At 43.1% G+C, this 19,904-nt stretch overlaps 2 protein-coding genes across 3 annotated transcripts in view; one reads left to right on the top strand and one right to left on the bottom strand.

Annotated features, from left to right (window-relative positions):
* rmdn2 (regulator of microtubule dynamics 2) overlaps window positions 1–19,904 on the bottom strand; it is a 101,966-nt gene that overhangs the window by 44,510 nt on the left and 37,552 nt on the right. The gene's annotated exons all lie outside the window — the stretch shown is intronic.
* Window positions 586–16,176, top strand: LOC100561291 (cytochrome P450 1B1). Its single transcript, XM_016990628.2, has 3 exons — window positions 586–923; window positions 6,451–7,434; window positions 10,355–16,176. Exons 1-3 carry the CDS (start codon window positions 880–882, stop codon window positions 10,959–10,961), a joined length of 1,635 nt encoding a protein of 544 aa, XP_016846117.2. The 5' UTR covers window positions 586–879; the 3' UTR covers window positions 10,962–16,176.

Here is a 19,904-nt window from a genome sequence, read left to right as displayed (position 1 = left end):
GATGAGCTCCCTCTATCAGCTCCAGCTCCATGCGGGGACATGAGAGAAACCTCCCACAAGGATGATAAAAACATCAAAACATCCAGGCATCCCCTGGGTAACGTCCTTGCAGACGGCCAATTCTCTCACACCAGAAGCGACTTGCAGTTTCTCAGGTTGCTCCTGATATGGAAAAAAAAATAGCATGGGAGAAGAAACCAAAATCCGGTTGGGAGGGGGGTGATCAGTAATTTGCACCCTCAGTCCCTTTTTGTTAGACGAGACCTGTCTAGCATTCTTATAAGTGGCAGGAAAAAAAAACAAAATCCCCATGGTAACTGTCATACCCTCCCCTTTAAATTATAGTTAGAAGAGACATCTCTGGCCTTCTTGCAGGTGGGAGAGGAAACCCAAGTCCCATGTTGGGGGGAGGGCTGGGCATGAGGTTGGTCTCCTCTCCCCGATCCTTTTTTTCTCTCTCTTCCCCCATCTCCCCCCTCCCTGGGCGCCGGGCTTGGCGGTCCCCTCGCGTGCGCGCCCGCGGTGGGCTCTTCTCCTCTCCTCTCCTGCGGGGAAGGGGAAGCGTGGGGGTGGGTGGGTGGGAAGGGGATGGCCAGAGGGTTTCCATCAGGAGATCACGCAAGGCAGGCTCGGCACGCAACGGGGAGGTGACACTCCAGAGGATGGGAAACTTTGGCAACGGCCCTGGGGCTGGATAAATACACACAGAGAGCGAGAGAGAGAGCCAGAGAGAGCAAGGGAACGAGAACGAGGAGGAGCGCTCTTTCCGCGCCTCGGAGCCCGGCTTCCCTCGAAGAAGGCTGAGAAGAGCAGCCACCCACAGAGGACCCTTCCTTCTCGCTTCCTCCCTTCGAGTCGCCCTTGCCGGGCGGGCGCACCATGAGCCAGAGGGAGATGGACGAAGCCGCTCTGGTGAACATCAGGTCAGTCCGCGCCGCCTGCGCCCCAGGGAGCATCCACGCTGAAGCCCTGATCCACTTCGAGAGAGACCACTTCCACTGCCGTGGCTCCATTCTATGGGGATCTGAGAGTAGTCGCACAAGGTTTTACTCATCTCTGGCAAAGCGTGGTATTGCCTCACGAAACTTTAGAATCCCAGGATCCCATAGCTTTGAGCCATAGCGGTTGAAGTGGTGTCAGACTGCATATAGATCGGGCATGAGCAAACTTCGGCCCTCCAGGTGTTTTGGACTTCAACTCTCATAATTCCTAACCGCCGGTAGGCTGTTAGGAATTATGGGAGTTGAAGTCCAAAACACCCGGGAGGCCGAAATTTGCCCATGCCAACCCAAGATGACAGAACCCCCCACAAAGCACTAAGGGAAGATGCCCTTGCTCTCTCAAACTTGAGGCGGGCTGGATCTACACAACCAAATAATGCAGTTTCAATACAAAATGCCGCTTGAATTGCATCCAGCTCACAATCTTTGAGGATCTCTGCCATAGATGCAGGCAAAATGTCAGGAAGTCATATAGGTTTCATCACTTTGGGGATGGCACCATACACAACCATGTACACCTTAATTCTACATCTTCTTTGTTAAGTTGGTCCTTCTAAGTGGCTTCCATGTAACAAACTTTAAACTGATTTATTTCCATGTGTTTTAAGCTATAGAACAAAAGATCTAGCTACATGTGAACTGCAGATTATAATGTTTTTCTTAATTATTTTAATTTGATAAGGAGCTACCCTTGGGTCAAATATAATTAAGTAAATACTGTAAGGCAAGTTGACAGGTAAGCAGGCAGCACCCAAGTTTTAAATGATTCTGTCAAATAACTTTGAAACACATGTGGAATGCAGAATTGCACTTCTCCCTTAGTCAATCCATGGACCCAGCTATCTAGAAAAAATATTTTCTTTCCACCGTTATTTTAATGATTATCTTGATGGAAGGTACAGCCAGCAAGAAAGGTTGCTACAATTGGATTTTGGCTCAAATCTCCACCTTTTGTGTGGTCTTGGACCAGTTACAGTCTGTCAATCTAACTAACCTATTACACTGGGTTATGAGCATAAACAAAATAAGGACTGTAAAACAGGGAAAGGACAATGGGGTTGGGATGAATGATGATGATTAGGATTAATATTTTATAATTATTGCACAATACACAAAAAATACATAAAGATGGATACCAGTGGGACAACTAATGCTGTCTGTTGCAGCAAAAACACTAAGGTATCCTCCAAATAAAGTTTTCAAAGACTGCAGCCCACTTCATCAGATGCATGGAGGATTACCTCTGTTACTACAGTTAACCCATCTGGGTACAATAGCTATGTGGAAGACAGAGGTATATAAATATACTTAATGTACACGCCTATGCATGTCAGTGGGTTCACACTTACTGTCAAGTATGTATTGAAACACAGCCTGAATAGGAAATGATTGGAAGTGAGGCTATAGTTCAGATTCATTAGGGTAACTCAGAGCAGTAGAAACAATTACCGCTATATTTCAAAATTTGGGTTATCTTTTTCACTTAATGTGAAGCTTCACTTTCTAGCAAATTAGAACAGGGTAATGTCTCTATAATGGATTGTCAGCTTGGAATTTGATTTACCCTAAATGCATAACAAAGTCCAGCACTCATTCTAAAAATTACAATTCTGTTTAATTTGAGGGTTCTAAATTCTTAACTCCATGGCTGGGGTTGGTTTGGATGGCTGGAAGGGCCATTTTGTGATTTACAGATTGCACAAATAGAGCAAAATAGAGCAAAAGCTCACAGAATATTTTTGAGTATAAAATTCAGTGTAGTGTTCATATAAATAAAATAAAAAAACATGACAAGCATTTTTTTACACATTTAGCCTTTCCTGAAAGAAAAAAAAAGTAATCAATAAAGGTTCTGAATTGTTTGTCTGTCATTTGGCTATTTAAGATAGAAGAAATGTGCTAGAAAAAGATAGGGTAAATAAACAGACTTTTATCAGATAAAATACAAAAACGCAGGGTAGAGGAACATTAATTGGCTAATTTTTTAAAACTCACTTCAAAAATGTCAGCAATAGTAATATGCAGGTCTGAGATAAAAGATGTGAAAAGCCTTACTGAATGCAGTATGACTTACTCCAGAGTATAGATTTAAATGTTTTAAATGAAGCTTGCATTTGCTACTATGAAATATTGAGTATTACATTCCTCTTCATTAAAACTTAGTCTGTCACTCCCACATCTAATTAAAACTGCTTTTTTCTTTATTAAATTTTAAAAGTGAATTATAAAGTAAGCATTACAAACTCAATAAAATAAGTTGTCTATCTAGAGATTGGATCTAGACAAATGTGTGTGGTTCTCTCAATTTCTAACTCCAGTCCCACAGATTTCTGCTCTGAGCATAACTTTCTGCAATATACTTCCCTGATCATGGCAAAATATCATTATTTCTGTTTCTGGAAAGCTTTGGGCACTTACAGCCTATATTAGAAAATTAAGAAACTTACTGGTTTTACTCAAATTACTGCCTACTTATTGTTTACATCTATATTCCCCCTTCCTTTTCCTAATAGCTCATAGTGGTATACATTTATCTTAACTGAGATGTTTCTCCTTCCTCAATTCATGGTCCCAGAAAATCTTAAGAGGCCAAAAATGGTGACTGCCCCCAAATCAACCTTATTAAATGTTAGGGCTAAGGTTCAAAACATGGAACTTGCAAGTCCTGGTCCAGCATTTAATTACGTTTATCCCACTCTGGTATTTACTGCAATCAGACTGAGCTCTCCCTTTGAAAAGTTGTATGTAGTTGCAAGACATTACAGTAGGCATGGGCAAACTTGGGCTCGCCAGGTATTTTGGACTACAACTCCCACAATTCCTAAGCAGCTGAGGAGGAAAAGGAAGGGGCCTGAGGCTGTTAGGAATTGTGGAAGTTGTAGTCCAAAACACCTGGAGGGCCCAAGTTTGCCCATGCTTGCATTACAGGTTGAGCATTCCTTATGTGGTTTCCAAATCCAAAATACTCCAAAAATACAAAAACAACAATAATACTTAGCTGAGATAGTGTCATTTTAGTTTTCTGGTGGTTCAGTGTGAAGCTTTATTTCATGCACAAATCTATTTTTTTAATTGTATAAAATTACCTTCAGACTGTTAAGGTATAATAGAAACCTCTGATTTGAGAATTTAGGCTTGGGTCCCATCTCCAAGGTCTCTCATTATGTCGGTACAGGCAAATACAGGCCTTCCAAAATCCGGGGTGGGGAATCCCAAATCTCCATCTGATCATATGCATTTTGGGAAAAGAGCTCCTCCCAACCTGTCTGTGCATTACTGGAGTCAGCAACGAGGCTTGGAAGGCCCACGACTCATTGGCATGGTTTTTGAAATGTTACCATGTCAACCAACCAACACACCTCTCCCAGCGGCCTGCACCTCATCACCTAAGAACAGGCCTGAACTGAGTCATCGGGTTGCTGAAAGTTTTCCAGCTGTATGGCCATGTTCCATAAGCATTCTCTCCTGACGTTTCGCACACATCTATGGCAGGCATCCTCAGAGGTTGTGAGGTGTTGGAAACTAGGTAAGTGGGCTTTATATATCTGGAATGTCCAGGGTGGGCACTCCAGACTAACTCAACCAGAGAATTCAGACATAGCAGAGCACTTGATGAAACACCCTTGACACAGTATATTATTTGAGAACACAGAAATGCTCAACCACTCCAACAGCTATCATGTCAGACTACACAGAGAAGCCATTGAAATCCACAAGCATGTGGACAATGATGGTTGTTAGAGTGGTCCAGCATTTCTGTGTTCTCAAATAATATGCTGTGTCCAGATTGCTTCATCAAGTGCTCTCCTATGGCTGACCTCTCTGGTTGAATTAGTCTGCAGTGCCTTTCCTGTTCCTTGATTCGGACCACCCTAACAACCACCATGTCACACTATACAGAGAAGCCACTGAAATCCACAAGCATGTGGACAATTTCAACAGAAAGGAAAAAACCATGAAAATGAAAAAAAATCTGGCTACCAATATTAAAAAAACTCTAAAATCAGGACAGTAAATAAAGAACAGCATTCAGAAAACAGGGGAATTCCAGACAAGAAACAATCAGGACCAGATAACACTTCCCAACAAAGGATTCCCCCAGGCAGGAAACAGCAGACCTTGAAGCTACAAAGCTATTCAGTGCTAATCAAGCTGGCCAGTTGCAGCATTCACACTTGTCTCAGGCAGACAAGAGTTCTTTCTCCCACCTTGAACATTCCCCAGATAAATCTCACTTGCCTAGTTTCCGATACACCCTCACAACCTCTTAGAAGGTCTGCCATAGATGTGGGCAAAACGTGAGGAGATAATGCTTCTGGAACATGGCCATACAGCCCGGAAAACTCACAGCAACTTGATGACTCAGTAGTTTAAAAGCATGGCCTCAGCTCCTGTTTCTCAGGTGATGAGGCGTGTAGGCCATTGGTTGGTTGCCATGGTAACGTTTAAAAATCATGCCTGTGAGCTGTGGGCCTTCCAAGCCTCATTGCTGACTCCAGTAATTGACAGACAGGTTGACAGGAAGCAGCCAGGCTTTGAAGCTGCCAGAGGCTATTCAATGCTAATGAAGCTGACCAGTTGAAACATTTACACCTGCCTCAAATTGACAAGAGTTCTTTCTCCCACCCTGGACCTTCCACAGGTATATAAACCTCATTTGCCTAATGTGTTGTCGAAGGCTTTCATGGCTGGAACCACTGCACTGCTGGGAGCTTTCTGGGCTTTATGTTCCAGATGCATTCTCTCCTGATGTTAAGCCCACATCAATAGCAGGCATCCTCAGAGGATATTCAATGATAATCAAGGTGGCCAATTGCCCCACCCCAGATTTTGGAAGGCCTGTATTTGCTTATACCGACATAATGAGAGACCTTGGAGATGGAACCGAAGCCTAAACTTTGAAATCACACATTTCTATGATACTTAAACAGTCTAAAGGTAATTTTATACATTAAAAAATAGACTTGTGCGTGAAATAAAGCTTGTCCACACCGAACCAACAGACAAGAGTTCCTTCTCCAACCCTGGATCTTCCACAGATATATAAACCTCCATTGCTTAGTTTCCAATATACCTCCCAACCTCTGCGGGTGCCTGCCATGGATGTGGGCGAAAGGTGAGGAGAGAATGCTTCTAGAACACGGCCAGACAGACCGGAAAACTCACAGCAACCCAGTGATTCCGGCCATGAAAGCCTTGGACAGCACGGAGTCATTAATGTGCAGCTCCAGTCCCCCTATTTCGGGGCGGGCGAAGCCTTTACTTCCAGCGCAGAAACAAAGGCACGTGCCTAGGAAGGCCTCTCTGCAAAGGCGCCAAATTCAAGCGCGGAGGGCGCGCCCAAGTGTGCCTCAGGCCTCCTCACGCGGCGTGGGTGAACGAGCCGGCCGGGGCTCTGGGGATTCGGGGGCCCGAAGGCCTTAACTCTTGTTTGCCTCTTTCCCTGCAGCGCCCGCCCGCGTGGCCTGGAGGAAGCGCCGGGGAGCGGCGAGGCCCGGCTGCGGGGCCCGCTCCTGCTGCTGCTCTTGCTGCTGCTCGCCGCCCTGCGCCGGGCGCGCCGCGGAGGACAAGGCCGCCGCCTCCCGCCGGGCCCGTTCCCGTGGCCGCTGGTGGGCAACGCGGCTCAGCTGGGCCGCGCGCCGCACTTGGCGCTGGGCCGCCTGGCGGGCGTGTACGGGCCGGTGTTCCGGCTGCGCCTGGGCCGCTGGCCCGTGGTGGTGCTGAGCGGGGAGCGCGCCATCCGGCAGGCGCTGGTGCGGCAGGGGGAGGCCTTCGCGGGCCGGCCGCCCTTCCCGTCCTTCGCGCTGGTCTCCGGCGGGCACAGCCTGGCCTTCGGGGCCTCGGTGGCGGCGTGGCGCGCCCAGCGGCGGGTGGCGCGGGCGGCGGTGCGGGCGGAGGCGGTGCGGGCGGCGGCGGAGGCGGCGCTGGTGGCGGAGGCGGCGGCGCTGGTGGGCCTGCTGGCGCGGCGCGGGGCGGGCGGCGCCTTCCTCGACCCGGCGCCCAGCCTGGTCCTGGCCGTGGCCAGCCTCATGAGCGCGCTCTGCTTCGGGCGCCGCTACGGGCACGACGACGAGGAGTTCCGCCGCCTGGTGGGCCGCAACGAGCAGTTCGGGCGCGCCGTCGGGGCCGGCAGCCTGGTGGACGCCCTGCCCTGGCTGCGCCGCTTCCCCAACCCCGTCCGCTCCGCCTTCCGCGCCTTCCGCGCCCTCAACCGGGACTTCTACGGCTTCGTGCGGGGAAAGTTCCTCCGGCGCCGCCGCATCCTCCGCCCCGGGGACCGCGCCCGCGACCTTATGGACGCCTGCATCCGCCTCCAGCAGGACCGGCCGGGGCTGCCGCTCGAGCACGTGCCCGCCACCCTCACGGACATCTTCGGCGCCAGCCAGGACACCCTCTCCACCGCCCTCCAGTGGCTCCTCCTCTGCCTCGTCAGGTGCGACCACCGTCCCGCCATCCCTGATTCACTTACAAGCTTGGGGACCCCGCTCTGCCCGGGCTATTTGAAAAAGGCATTGTTTGCTTTTGGATGTTGGGTAATATCAGTGTGGACATCTGTTGCGCTATTTCTTAGAGAAAAACTCAGTCTTTCCTGTTGTTTTTTAATGAATGCTCCCATTAGGAAATGCTTAAGGATGTGAGTGAACTACAATTCCCAAAAATCTTGGGCCAATCCTCCCAAAACTCTGCCAGTATTCACAGTTGGGTCTACATACCAAATTTGGTCCAGATCTGTCACCTCCTGGGTTCAGTGTTCTCTGAATATAGGTGAACTATAACTCCCTGATGCCAATGTCAATCACCCCCAGACCCCGCCAGTATGCACAGTTAGCTGTGTTGGGTCTGTGCAAAGTTTGGTCCAGATCCGTTTTCGGCTGGGTTCAGTGCTCTCGGGATTAAGGGTGAACTACAACTCCCTAATGCCAATGTCAATCCCCCCAAACCCTGCCAGTATACATAGTTGGCCATGTTGGGTCAGTGTGCCAAGTTTGGTCCAGATATTTCGTTGACTGGGTTCAGTGCTCTCGGGATTAAGGGTGAACTACAACTTCCTAATGCCAATGTCAATCACCCCCAAACCCTGCTAGTATACATAGTTGGCCATGTTGGGTCAGTGTGCCAAGTTTGGTCCAGATATGTCGTTGACTGGGCTCAGTGCTCTCTGGATTAAGGGTGAACTACAATTCCCAGATTCCCAGGGCAATCATCCCCAAACCATGTCAATATTCACAGTTGGCCATGTTGGGTTTGGGGGTGATTGACATTGGCATTAGGAATTGACATTGGCATCTGGCCACGTTTGGTCCAGATACGTCATTGGCTGGGTTCAGAGTGCTCTTAGATTGCAGGTGAACAATACATCCCAGTCTCTACAGCTCTAAAGTTTGCCCATGCCTGTCATAGAACCCTAGAGTTGGAAGAGAACCCAAGGGCCATGCAGCCCAACCCCATCCTAATGTTTAGGTGAAATCTCTGTTCTACATGCCCACATTTTCTCCTGACGTTTCGCCTGCATCCGTAGCTGGCATCTTCAGAGGATTTTCAGAAGATCCCAGCCACAGATGCAGATGAAATGTCAGAAGAAAATGCTGCTAGTATATGCCCATAAAACCACACACCCCAGTCATTCCAGCCCTGAAAGACTTCAACAACGCTCAGTTATATTTATTTGTCCTGTCAAGGGAGCCAATCTAGCACAAAGTGTTGAGTTTTGTGTTGTCGAAAGCTTTCAGGCTGGAATCACTGGGTTGCTGTGAGTTTTCCAGGTTTTATGGCCATGTTCCAGAGGCATTCTCTCTTGACGTTTCACCTACATCTATGGCAGGCATCCTCAGAGGTTGTGAGGTATATTGGAAACTAAGCAATGGAGTTTTATAGGGAAGCTGATGAAGAAACACAACCTACAAATGATCTACAGACCCACTAAGAAAATCCAACAAATGCTACATTCAGCAAAGGACAAGAGGGATCCTCTCACCTCTTCAGGAGTCTACCATATACCATTCAGCTGTGGACAAATCTACATAGGGACCACCAAACGCAGCAGCATTGCCCATACACAAATCAAGGAACACAAAAGGCACTGCAGACTAACTCAACCAGAGAAGTCAGCAATAGCAAGCACTTGATGAACCAACCTGGACACAGCATATTATTGGAGTACATAGAAATGCTGAACCACTCTAACAACTATCATGTCAGACTACACAGAGAAGCCATTGAAATCCCCAAGCATGTGGACAATTTCAACAGAAAGGAGGAAACCATGAAAATGAACAAAATCTGGCTACTAGTATTAAAAAATTCTAAAACCAGGACAATAAATAAAAAGCAACACTCTGAAAACGGGAATTCCAGACATGAAACAATCAGGGCCAACTAACACCTCCCAACAAAGGATTCCCTTAGGCAGGAATCAGTCAGGCCTTGAAGCTGCAAGTCCATTTAGTGCTAATCAAGGTGATTAATTGCAACATTTCACACTTTCAACAGACAAGAGTTCTTTCTCCCACCCTGGACTTTCCACAGATATATAAACCCCACTTGCCTTGTTTTCAACAGACCTCACAACCTCTGAGGATGCCTGCCATAGATGTGGGCAAAACATCAGTTAAAACTGGAATAAAGAAATACCACTTGATATTTTTTGGGCGTGAAAAAAACAAACGTGGTGCAAAGTCTAATAGACTCAAATGCAAATTTCAAGAAAGAAAACAAAATCATAAGTAACCTTTTGCCCACTTTAAAAAAAATGAAAGACATAAAATGCAGAAGGGCAGCAGGACAAGAGTAACATGATTGCTTGTGAATAACTAATACTGACATTCTGGGAAGCTTGCCAGATTGAAAAGTTGTTTAAGAAAACAAAATGTAATTTACTCTCTGCTGGTAAGATGTTTCGTTAGAGAAAAGCTACGGAAAAGACAACAGGATAATGGGGTGGATTTAGATTTTGCCCTCCAGAAATGAAAAGATTACTTCTGTTCATGGAAGGGTTTTGAATAGAGGAGCAATATGATCGTATTATAGCAGGAATGTAATAACATTGGCTGATATGACTGTATTATGCTCGTATGACATCTATATTGGCAAATAGTGCATCTTAATTCCTAGTGAAAGTGCTACAATTAACTTCTTAAGCCCTAAACAGCTTGGGGTAATTTACCTGAAAGAGCATCTCCTACCATTTCTGCATAACCGGAACCTAGCATCCCAGGTGCTTTCAATCAGTGTGTTGTAGTGAATGGCTTTTTCATTGAATCTGTGGATATTGGTGTGTGTTTTCCAGGTAACATCTGCTCTCAGATGTTGTCTGTTCCCAAAATCAGCTGTGGTTCTCTTGTTTTTCTCCCCAGGTATCCAGAAGTGCAGACTAAACTGCAAGAAGAAATAGATAAAGTAGTTGGCAGAGACCGTTTGCCTTGTGCTGAGGACCAGCCCCACTTGCCTTACGTAATGGCTTTCCTTTATGAAACCATGCGTTTCAGCAGCTTTGTGCCTGTTACCATTCCTCATTTCACTACAATGGACACTACCTTGATGGGTTACCACATTCCTAAAGACACAGTGATCTTCGTCAATCAGTGGTCCGTAAATCACGATCCAGTCAAATGGCCATCCCCGGAGGATTTCAACCCAGCCAGATTCCTGTATGAGAATGGATCCCTCAATAAAGACCTCACTAGCAGCGTCATGATCTTTTCAGTGGGCAAGCGCAGATGTATCGGGGAAGAGTTATCCAAAGCCCAGCTCTTTCTCTTTATTGCCATCCTGGTGCACCAGTGCAATTTCACTGCCAATCCAAAGGAAGATTCTAAAATGGATTTCACCTATGGCTTGACTACTAAACCAAAGCCATTTACACTTCACGTCAAATTAAGAGATAACTTGGATTTGTTAGGTAAAGCAGTCCAGAGACTTCAGGCAGAAAAAGACTCTGAGAATTCTTTGTCTGATATGTGAGCTCAGAAGTTTGAACACTGTAGTAGAGTAAGGATCTTGTCCTGCTCTCTTCATTTTATATTTAAACGAATTGCATTAAAGCATAATGTATTTGTCACAGTTACTTAGTATGATATGAAGTAGAAGAACTTGTGCTTTCTTTAAAACCTATTTGGTTTGTGAAGTGGCATTTCTATTAATTTTTGAAAACTAGAGGTATTAGAGACCTTCTCCAAAATGTTTTTTAAAGATAAGGGTATTTCCACATATTTTTTGTGTGTGTCAGGAGCGACTTGAGAAAGTGGAAGTCGCTTCTTGTGTGAGAGACTTGGCCGTCTGCAAGGACGTTGTCATGAGGACGCATGGATGTTTCGATGTTTTACCATCCTTTTGGGAGGCTTCTCTCATGTCTCTACATGGGGAGTTGGAGCTGACAGAAGGAGCTTACCTGTTGTCTCTGAATTTGAACCGCCTACCTGTCGGTCAGCAGTCCTGCCAGCACAAGGGTTTTACCCCATTGCGCCACCAGGGACTCCTACTTCCACACTGAATATAATATAGAATTGCCATGCTTTGATTATCCCCATTTTATGAACGATTCACATATCTTCTAATTATCTTCTTGTATGTTCCTTCCATTTTTTGTTCTCAACCTCAGAAAGTTTTTCTTCTTCTTTTCTTTTTTATCTTTAAGGCTCCCATCTTCAAGGTCGATTTTAAGACAAGTGATGTTCAGGGAATATGCACAGCTCAGCATATTTTATCACCCAGATTAATTTTTGAAACCATTCATATTCAGATCTTGGAAAATTGACCATGGTGATTGTGAAAATTTAGGAGTTCTTTCCCAAATGAATGCTAATTTTTTTTGTTTAGATTTTTTAAAAGATGAAATATTACTTAAATGGTTAGTGTGTCATAATGCTTTAATACTGTAATACTAAATTTTGAAACAATAGAGTCAAAGATATATTTCTAGGCACTGCAATTTCAGAAACACATTTAATGATGGCAACTGGGTTTTTAAAATTTGCTTCAGTGTTACAACTCAACAACACATTCATAGAAGTAGTATTTATGTACATGTGTGTAATTTTTCTGATTTACTGGGTTTTTTAAATTAACAGACTGATAAAATAGAGCCCATTGCTAAGATTATATATGGTTAGCTTCAAATGGTCAGCCAATGTGCTTTTCTCCTTGCTAGCCAGTGGGATCTGTGTCTTTTTCACTCATACAGATGTATAAAATTAACATATCCTATATACTCAGGTATAAATCTAATATTTTTGTTAAAAAACCAACTCAAAAATCTGGGATGACTTATCCATAAGTCAGTAAGTACTGGACATTAACTCTTACAAAATAAAAGGAACCACCCCCTTTTCTGAGTTGGGTGGCAGAAGGCAAGAGCTTAGTCTGTCAAAGGAGAACATAAAAGAAGTAATGACCTCCCATTCTCTCTCCGCTTTGGGCCATTTCTGGCCTATTTGAAGACCTGGGTGCAAAACTTGTAGAGGCAGCCAGGTTTGTTGGCCTCCTGAAGAAGTGCTAGCACTCTGCCTTTTCTGCGGAATGATACTTGACTTGTTCATGCGTCATATCAAATCTCTAATTTTGGCCCCAAAATTTGCTCTCAACTGACACGGGAAGCCAACTTATATATGAGTATTTATGGTATAAAAAGTGGACTATTCCTTATAGTAAAATATAAAAATCCTGTTACACTTCTCTTTGCAAATTAACAGCAGAAGAGAAATGATTGGCAATAAAAGATACCCATCTGAAATCCACCTTAGATCTTCCCTATCCAGCTATTAATGAATTAAGTATACAGTGCCTTAACATCTGATACTGCAGTTTCTCCCTTTGTACTGTCAAAAGGAGATGCTGGAATTGTAAATGTGAATAACCAATGTATTTCAGTGCCTTAGAAATCAGATATTTTTAACATGTCAACTCAGGGTTTTTTATGCAAAGGAAGAATGAAAGATCACACCATTTTATTCTGAAAGTTAAGTAAGTATAAGTGAGTATGCATTATGTGTTGCATCTACTCAGCATATTTTACCTGAGTTTAAAGAGATGTGTGAATTGTCAATTTACTTCTCTTACATTATCCCATAAATTGAAATAATGCAATATTTTTATTCAGTGCCTTAATTTTATTAATGAAAAATAATCCACATTTGACCAGCCTAGCTTTTTTGTTAGCCCTCTGTTAATAGCTTATGGTAATATACAAGTCCTACAACAGGAAATTAGGGATAATAAACTTTTTTTACCGGAAGTGACCATAAAGTTGCCTTGGAGAGTCTAGAAAATTTCTAGAGAGTACATCTTTTGTTGAATGTGAGTAGATGAAACTGTGGGTATTGATCTCACAGGTATGGGGGATCATACTTTATATAAAGACTAGCTTAGGTACCTAGCAATGCCTGGGTTAGGTAATTTGTAAAGCTATTTATTAGAAAAAGTCAGTCTTTGCTTTGGTTTTTATAAATGCTTCCATTAGAAAATGCAGAAGGATGTAGTGAATTATACTCACAGCATCCAAGGTCATTTCCTTGTAAACCCTGCCAGTATTCAAACTTGGTCATGTTGGATGTACATGTCAAGTTTGGTCAAGATCTATAGTCAGTTGGGTTCACAACGCTCTCAGCATGTGGATGACCTCCTAAATTAAAGGTCCAATCCCTCCAAACCCTGCCAGTTTTCAAAGTTGGCTATAATGGGTATGCGTATCACATTTGGTCCAGATCTATCATTGGTTGGATTCACAGTGCTCTTTGATTGTGGGTGAACTGTAACTTCCGGAATTAGGGCTCAATCCCTTCCAAACCTCACCAGTATTCAAAGTTGGCCAGATTAGGTCTGTGTGCCAAATTTGGTCCAGATCCATCATCAGTTGGGTTCAGAGTGCTCTATGAATGTTGGTGAACCATTATTCCCCAAATTCAAGGACAACCCCCCCAACCCCTCTAATATTTTCTGTTGGTTATGGGGGTCAGTGTGCCAAGTTTGGTCCAGATCTGTCATTGGTGGGAGCCACAGTGCTCTCTGGAAATTGGAGCTGTCTTGGAAATCTATCACCCATAAACATACATACTTTGACTTAGGTACCTGGCAATGCCCAGGTTAGATATTTTATAACAACAAACATAAATGTATTCATTGTTGAGTTTTGGATTTTAAGAATGGATTCATTAGAAAATGCATAAGAAGTTGGGTAAACTACAACTCCCAACATAATCTGTCATTGTTCCAACTCCATCAGTATTCAAAGTTGGCCATGTCAGGACTGTGTGCCAAGTTTGATCCAGATTCATCGTCGCTTGGGTGCTCTCTGGATGTAAGTGAACTGCAACTCTCAAAATTCAAGGTCAATTCCCCCCCAAACTCCACCAGTAATCAAAATTGGCCATGTCAGGCCTGTGTTCCAAGTTTGGGCAAGTTCATTATCTTTTGGGTTCATAGTATTCTCTGGGTGTAGGTGAACTACAACTCCCAAAATTAAAGGTCATTCCCCCCCAATCCCATCAGTATTCAAACTTGGGCATGTCAGGTATGCGTAGCAAGTTTGGTCTAGATCCATTGTTGGTTGGGTTCAGAATGCTCTCTGGATGTGGGTGAATTATAACTCTCAAATTCTAGGTTCAATCCGCTCCAGTATTTTCTGTTGATCATGTTGGCTAATGGCTATGTGTGCCAAATGTGGTCCAGATCCGTTGTCGGTAAGAGTCACAGTGCTCTCTAGAAATTATAGCTGTCTTAGAAGTCTGTCACCCAAAAACAAACCTACACTTTCATTCTTAGTAATACTAGCTTAGATACCCAACTATACCCAGGTTAAACATTTGATAATTTATAACACTATTTATTAGAAAAAATAATTGTTTTGGGATTTTATGAGTGGTCCCATTAAGAAAATGTTTAAGGATTTGGGTGGACTACAACTCCCACTTGGGTGGGTCGGTTCTCCCCAAATCCCACCTGTATGTTCTGTTGGTCATGGGGGTTGTGTGTGCCAAGTTTGGCCCAAATCCATCATCAGTGGGATTGAGAGTGCTCTCTGGATGCGGGTGAACTACAGCTCCCTCAAATCAAGGTCATACCTCCAGTTATGTTCTGTTGGTCATGGGGGTTCTGTGTGCCAAACGTGGTCCTAATCTGTCATCCAGAGTGCTCTCTGGATGCAGGGTGAATTACAACTCCTACCTGGATGCGTGTAAATGGACACCTCTGCCACATACACACATAACACATTTTTCACTTTTATTATGTGCATAGATATAGAAATCAAATCTACAACATGAAAAATTCAAATTTGTGTTGGTGCTCTCTGCTTTAAAACAATTTGATTCAGAAGCAGAATGCATTCAGAATACCAGGGATGAAGTGAAGAATTTTACTAAGAAATCATTGCAGGGCTCATGCTTTAATGTCTGATGCAGTTTTGAAGTGAAGGTGTGCTTGATCTGGAATGTAATTGAATGATCAGTCGGCTTGTCTTCTTGTATCTACAATTGTGTGGAAGTTGTGTGAACCTCCAGATGTTGTCCTGGAGTCCCATCAGCCTTAACTAGTATTTCTAGTGGAGATGGATTATGGGATTAAAAGTCTAACAAGATCTGGTGAGCCAGATATTCTCTGATTTAAAAGGTATTAGTAAACGCAAGTAATATTTCGTATACTCTGTGTTTTTTCTTTTCCTATTTTTTATTGCTGTAGAATCCATAAAGCAGAATTTATAAACAAAGTTGAACATTAGTGGAAGGGGACTGTCCTCGAGTATTTTGTAGAATATAAAAAATGCTTTTGATATTGCAGAACTTAGCCTTCACCTGTGAAAAGCTCTCTATTGCAAAACATTTTTATTCCCAGGTCTACATTAGATCTGTCATTTGGGAGATTTTTTTTCAATTGAACTTCTGCAAAGGTATATGTATATTATATATTAGAGCATGTCGGGCTTCAATTGATATTTCCCATGATCGTTCATTAATTTTAAGAAATGCTGATTGCCGTTTTCTTTCACTTTTTCCACAGAAGCTTTAAAATAAATCAGTCTGGTTAATATGACATTTGTACATGCTGTTGAACTACAGTTGTGTGAATACTCTGGAATGATTTTAAAGCTATGTTTGGTTTATTTAATGGCCATCAGACCTCTGGCTCTTTTTCTAAAATAGAGGATTGTATCACCCAAATATTCATTAAAGATAATCTAATGCTAGATCTACTTTGTTTCTTCTTCCTGAGGTTTTCAGTCTTATGCCTACCTAGATTATCTAGCACTTTATTAACTGCCTTTTTTAGCCTCAAAGGATCTTGGTTTTGCTTTTCTTTCAGTAGTAAAAGATTCAGACTCTACTTCATGTCTCATTTCAGCCTTCACATATTATTTTTCCCTGCTTTCTGCTTAAAAAGTGAAGCTGTGAACATAATATATGGTAGGAATGTTTCATCGCTAATATATTCCAATTATGATGTGATTGGATACGCAGGTGCATATATCATATTTACTTGAGTCTACCACTCATTTTGTTTGGCTAAATTACATTACTGAAATTGTGGTGTGGATTACATTCAATGCGTTAGAGTCGGTACCAACTGGGGACAGAGGAGGGAAAGACAGCTATGGCCACAAAAAGGCTGATGGGAAGGCCAGGCAGAGGGGTGCAGCTTTCTGCCAGCCTTTTCATGGCCATCACCCCTTTGCATTACATTTGTTTGTATTGCACACCTTCAGAATTGAGGAGTACCTTACATTATACTCAAATGCGGATAGTAAAATTTCAGGAAGGTCACTTATCACATGAGAGATCTCTATGATTTGTAAACTTAGGTCAAGATCCTACATCATGAGATGCAGCTATGGTGACATCAGCTAAGTTATATCTGTAGGTGCCACCCCCTCCCCACAAAAAAACCCTTATAAAAGTACATTGTGATTAACGGATCCTTTGCACACTTATTCAGGAAGCCTGACACAGATGTAACCAAGGCATGGATCACCATGGCCAGATCTCACAGTGGAAGCAGAAGCAGCACTTGAAGAGCGGCCTTTTTATTTTTCCAAAGTCTCAAGCACTAAACTTTCCCTTATCGGTGCATTCTGAGGAATTAAAATGGCTACATTGTAGTCTTAGTGCTGGGTGTGAAAATCCTCAAATAGGTGTCACCCTATTTGATCAAATAGGTGGACCCTATGGAGCTCCCTCTACTCTAAGCACTGATGCCTGGGCTGCTTCCTATGAAGATCGTTTAGGGGAAAGGAAAACATAAGAATTAATCTTTTCTAGTTCTGGACTTGTATAAACACAGCCTTCATTCTGATAGAGCCTTTCCCACCTTTGGTTGTGGATTTTGGATTGAATACTGCTTTGAGATGATTGATTCGTTTCTTTCAAGCAAAACAATATTACTGAAGATTAAACTGTTTTGCCTAGATAACTTCTGGGGTGTAAAGGAAGCTTTGTTTGAGGGATTTCTCTGAAGTTTAGGCCAACGCAACTGTGCTTCCTTCCTGTTGCTGAAGTTCAGTTAAGTTGAACAGCTTTAGTCTGAAGGGAAAGGGTCCTGTTGGAGCTTGTTGCAGTGAAACATTAACTGCATTGGCTTCCTCTATTTCTGGCAAGAAGTGAGAAGGCAGACTGGCATTTACAACCCAGAACAATGTGCCTCATGGGCAAATGTCACAAGCGAAGCAGGAAAGAAAGGGCAAGGTAGTCTCTCGTTGCTACCTCTTCTTCTCCATGTCTTTCTGTTTAATTATTTCTTTCTGCTTAATTCTTTCCGTTTCTTTCTTTGTTTTGGGTGTCTCCTTTGGCTAACATCCTGTATGTTGTTGCCAAGTCATGTCTTAACCTCACTGCGTGAGAAGGAAGCTTGCTTGCTACACAGAATAGACTGAAGAGCAGCTAATCCAGTCTGGAGTAGAGAAACAAAACACACAACAGAAACCAAGTCTTGGTATTGTTGCAGAGGATGAGGGATTTAGAAAATGGAATGAGCCAATTGAAAAGGAACTCTCTGGGTGTTTATAGAGGGAGAAGGGGGCAGAGAGAGCCCCAAAATCAATGGAGCAAAAATATGTTCAAAGACAAGGTTCAATGTATGGCTTAATCAACTACACAAACAGTATATAATATGTATTTTGTGTATGTGTGTGTGTGTGTGTGTGTATTACTAAAATGCATCATTATATCACAAAACACATTCAAAATAAGCCCTCTCAAAGATAGATTTAGTTTTCTGATAGTTAAAAAAATCTTTTTCATTTTCCAAAAAGTAAGGTATCGAAAATCTAGTAATGAAAAAAGGCTGTCATAAAGTAATTAATGTCTGTCATATTTTGAACTTTCCCCTTTAAGAACTTTACACCCAGCTATTCATTTTTTTATTTAATGGCAGATCTCATGGCATCCTCCACCATGCAAGAAAATCTATTTTCTTAGCATATTTCCATCCCTTAACCATAATAATTTTAGCTACTGCTAATAAAATATAAGAATGCTTCTACAATACTTTTTTGCCAGATGATAACAAATGAGTTCACAACTACCGGTACTACACTAAGAAAACTTTTTAAAACCTGCCACAGTAAACACAACTCTAAAGGATATCAAAAGGAGGTAAACATTTTTGAAGAAATCTATTCCATATTATTTCTCCCTTTCTTTTATACCCAAATAATATGCCTCTTCCGACAGCAATGACCTTCCCTGCAGAACCCCGAGATAGCCTGGCCCAAGCCTTTTAGGGCTTTGAAGAATAAAACTAACACCCTGAAGAGAGCTCATGTTGTACCCCAAGGCACTGGAAACCAAACAGAGACCAATAATCATATAATATCTTTATTAAAACAATAATAAATTCAGGAATGAATAAGTGGAAAGGATGAATGAGCAATAGTCCTTTATAAAAAGGTATGAATTAGTCCAAAGAATTGAAGAGAAATGTCCAATATTATTGTCCAAAGTCCAGAAACCGAAACACGCTCAAAACTGTTGGAAAGTTCTTGGGAGGGGGGGGGGACAACAAGGAAGCAAGAGTGAATAACAAGGACCAAAATCACTAGGAAGTCTTTGATATCAAGGCAGGAACGAGACGAAGCTAAAAACCAATCTTGATTCAGGAACAAGGCAAGGAAGTGAATTTCCTTCGGTTCTAATCGGGAGTCACGGCTCGGCTTGGCTGCCAGGAACAGGAAACTTGGCTTGGTGAAATCAGGAAACTAGAGTCGGTGAACTGTTCTCAGGAAATCGCTACGTTGACACCGCAAAGTGTTCACAGTGTAGGCCACTTTTATGGAACTTAGATCTGATCACAGCGAAGGGAAGCCAAACTCCCCAGAGGTTCCCAAGGGAATCTATCCATTATCCCCTCGAGATGCCAAACGTTGACTCCTTCGGAGCCCTTGTTTTTCTGATCTCTGGCGATGCAGAAACTCCCTTCTGTTAAAGGATACATTCCCTGGGGAACTCGGGACATCTGGTTCAGCCACGGGAGTAATATTTTCAGTATCTCTCCCAATTAAGGAAGCATCCGAGCTATCAACAGCTGGGCTCTGTAATTGGAAGGAGCTCTGCGGACTAGGCACGAAGTCAGAATAAGCTTCATCCTGGTCAAAGTTCTTTTCTGAATCAGGTTCAGAAACCAAAGGTGTCTGGGGTACAACAGCTCATAATACAACTGAGCAAACAGTTCAGTTTTTTAAATATTGGGGTAATATGATTTCAGTTCCATTGTACCCTCTGAAGTTGCTGGAGACACTTTTCAAAGGCTACCCCTTGCACAATCTGTAGTAGGTCTTTAAGTGTAATGGAACCGAGACACGGATAATATGCCATATTAATGTGCCATTTAGTACAGCACAGAAAAGGATGTTGCTGATTTCCCATATAATCTTCACTGATTATATGCTCGCCTACTGGGAGAGTGCTGCAGATATCAATTCCT

Source organism: Anolis carolinensis, chromosome 1 (assembly GCF_035594765.1).
Source record: "Anolis carolinensis isolate JA03-04 chromosome 1, rAnoCar3.1.pri, whole genome shotgun sequence".
Classification (NCBI taxonomy): domain Eukaryota; kingdom Metazoa; phylum Chordata; class Lepidosauria; order Squamata; family Dactyloidae; genus Anolis; species Anolis carolinensis.
Note: the sequence above shows the minus strand (reverse complement) of the source record. Positions and strands in the feature narration are given on the sequence as shown.

Coding starts and splice junctions, on each gene's coding strand:
- LOC100561291 (XM_016990628.2), top strand. CDS start 880: ATGAGCCAGAGGGAGATGGACGAAGCCGCTCTGGTGAACATCAG. Junction 924..6,450: donor GCCGCTCTGGTGAACATCAG/GTCAGTCCGCGC, acceptor CTTTCCCTGCAG/CGCCCGCCCGCGTGGCCTGG. Junction 7,435..10,354: donor CTCCTCCTCTGCCTCGTCAG/GTGCGACCACCG, acceptor TTTTCTCCCCAG/GTATCCAGAAGTGCAGACTA.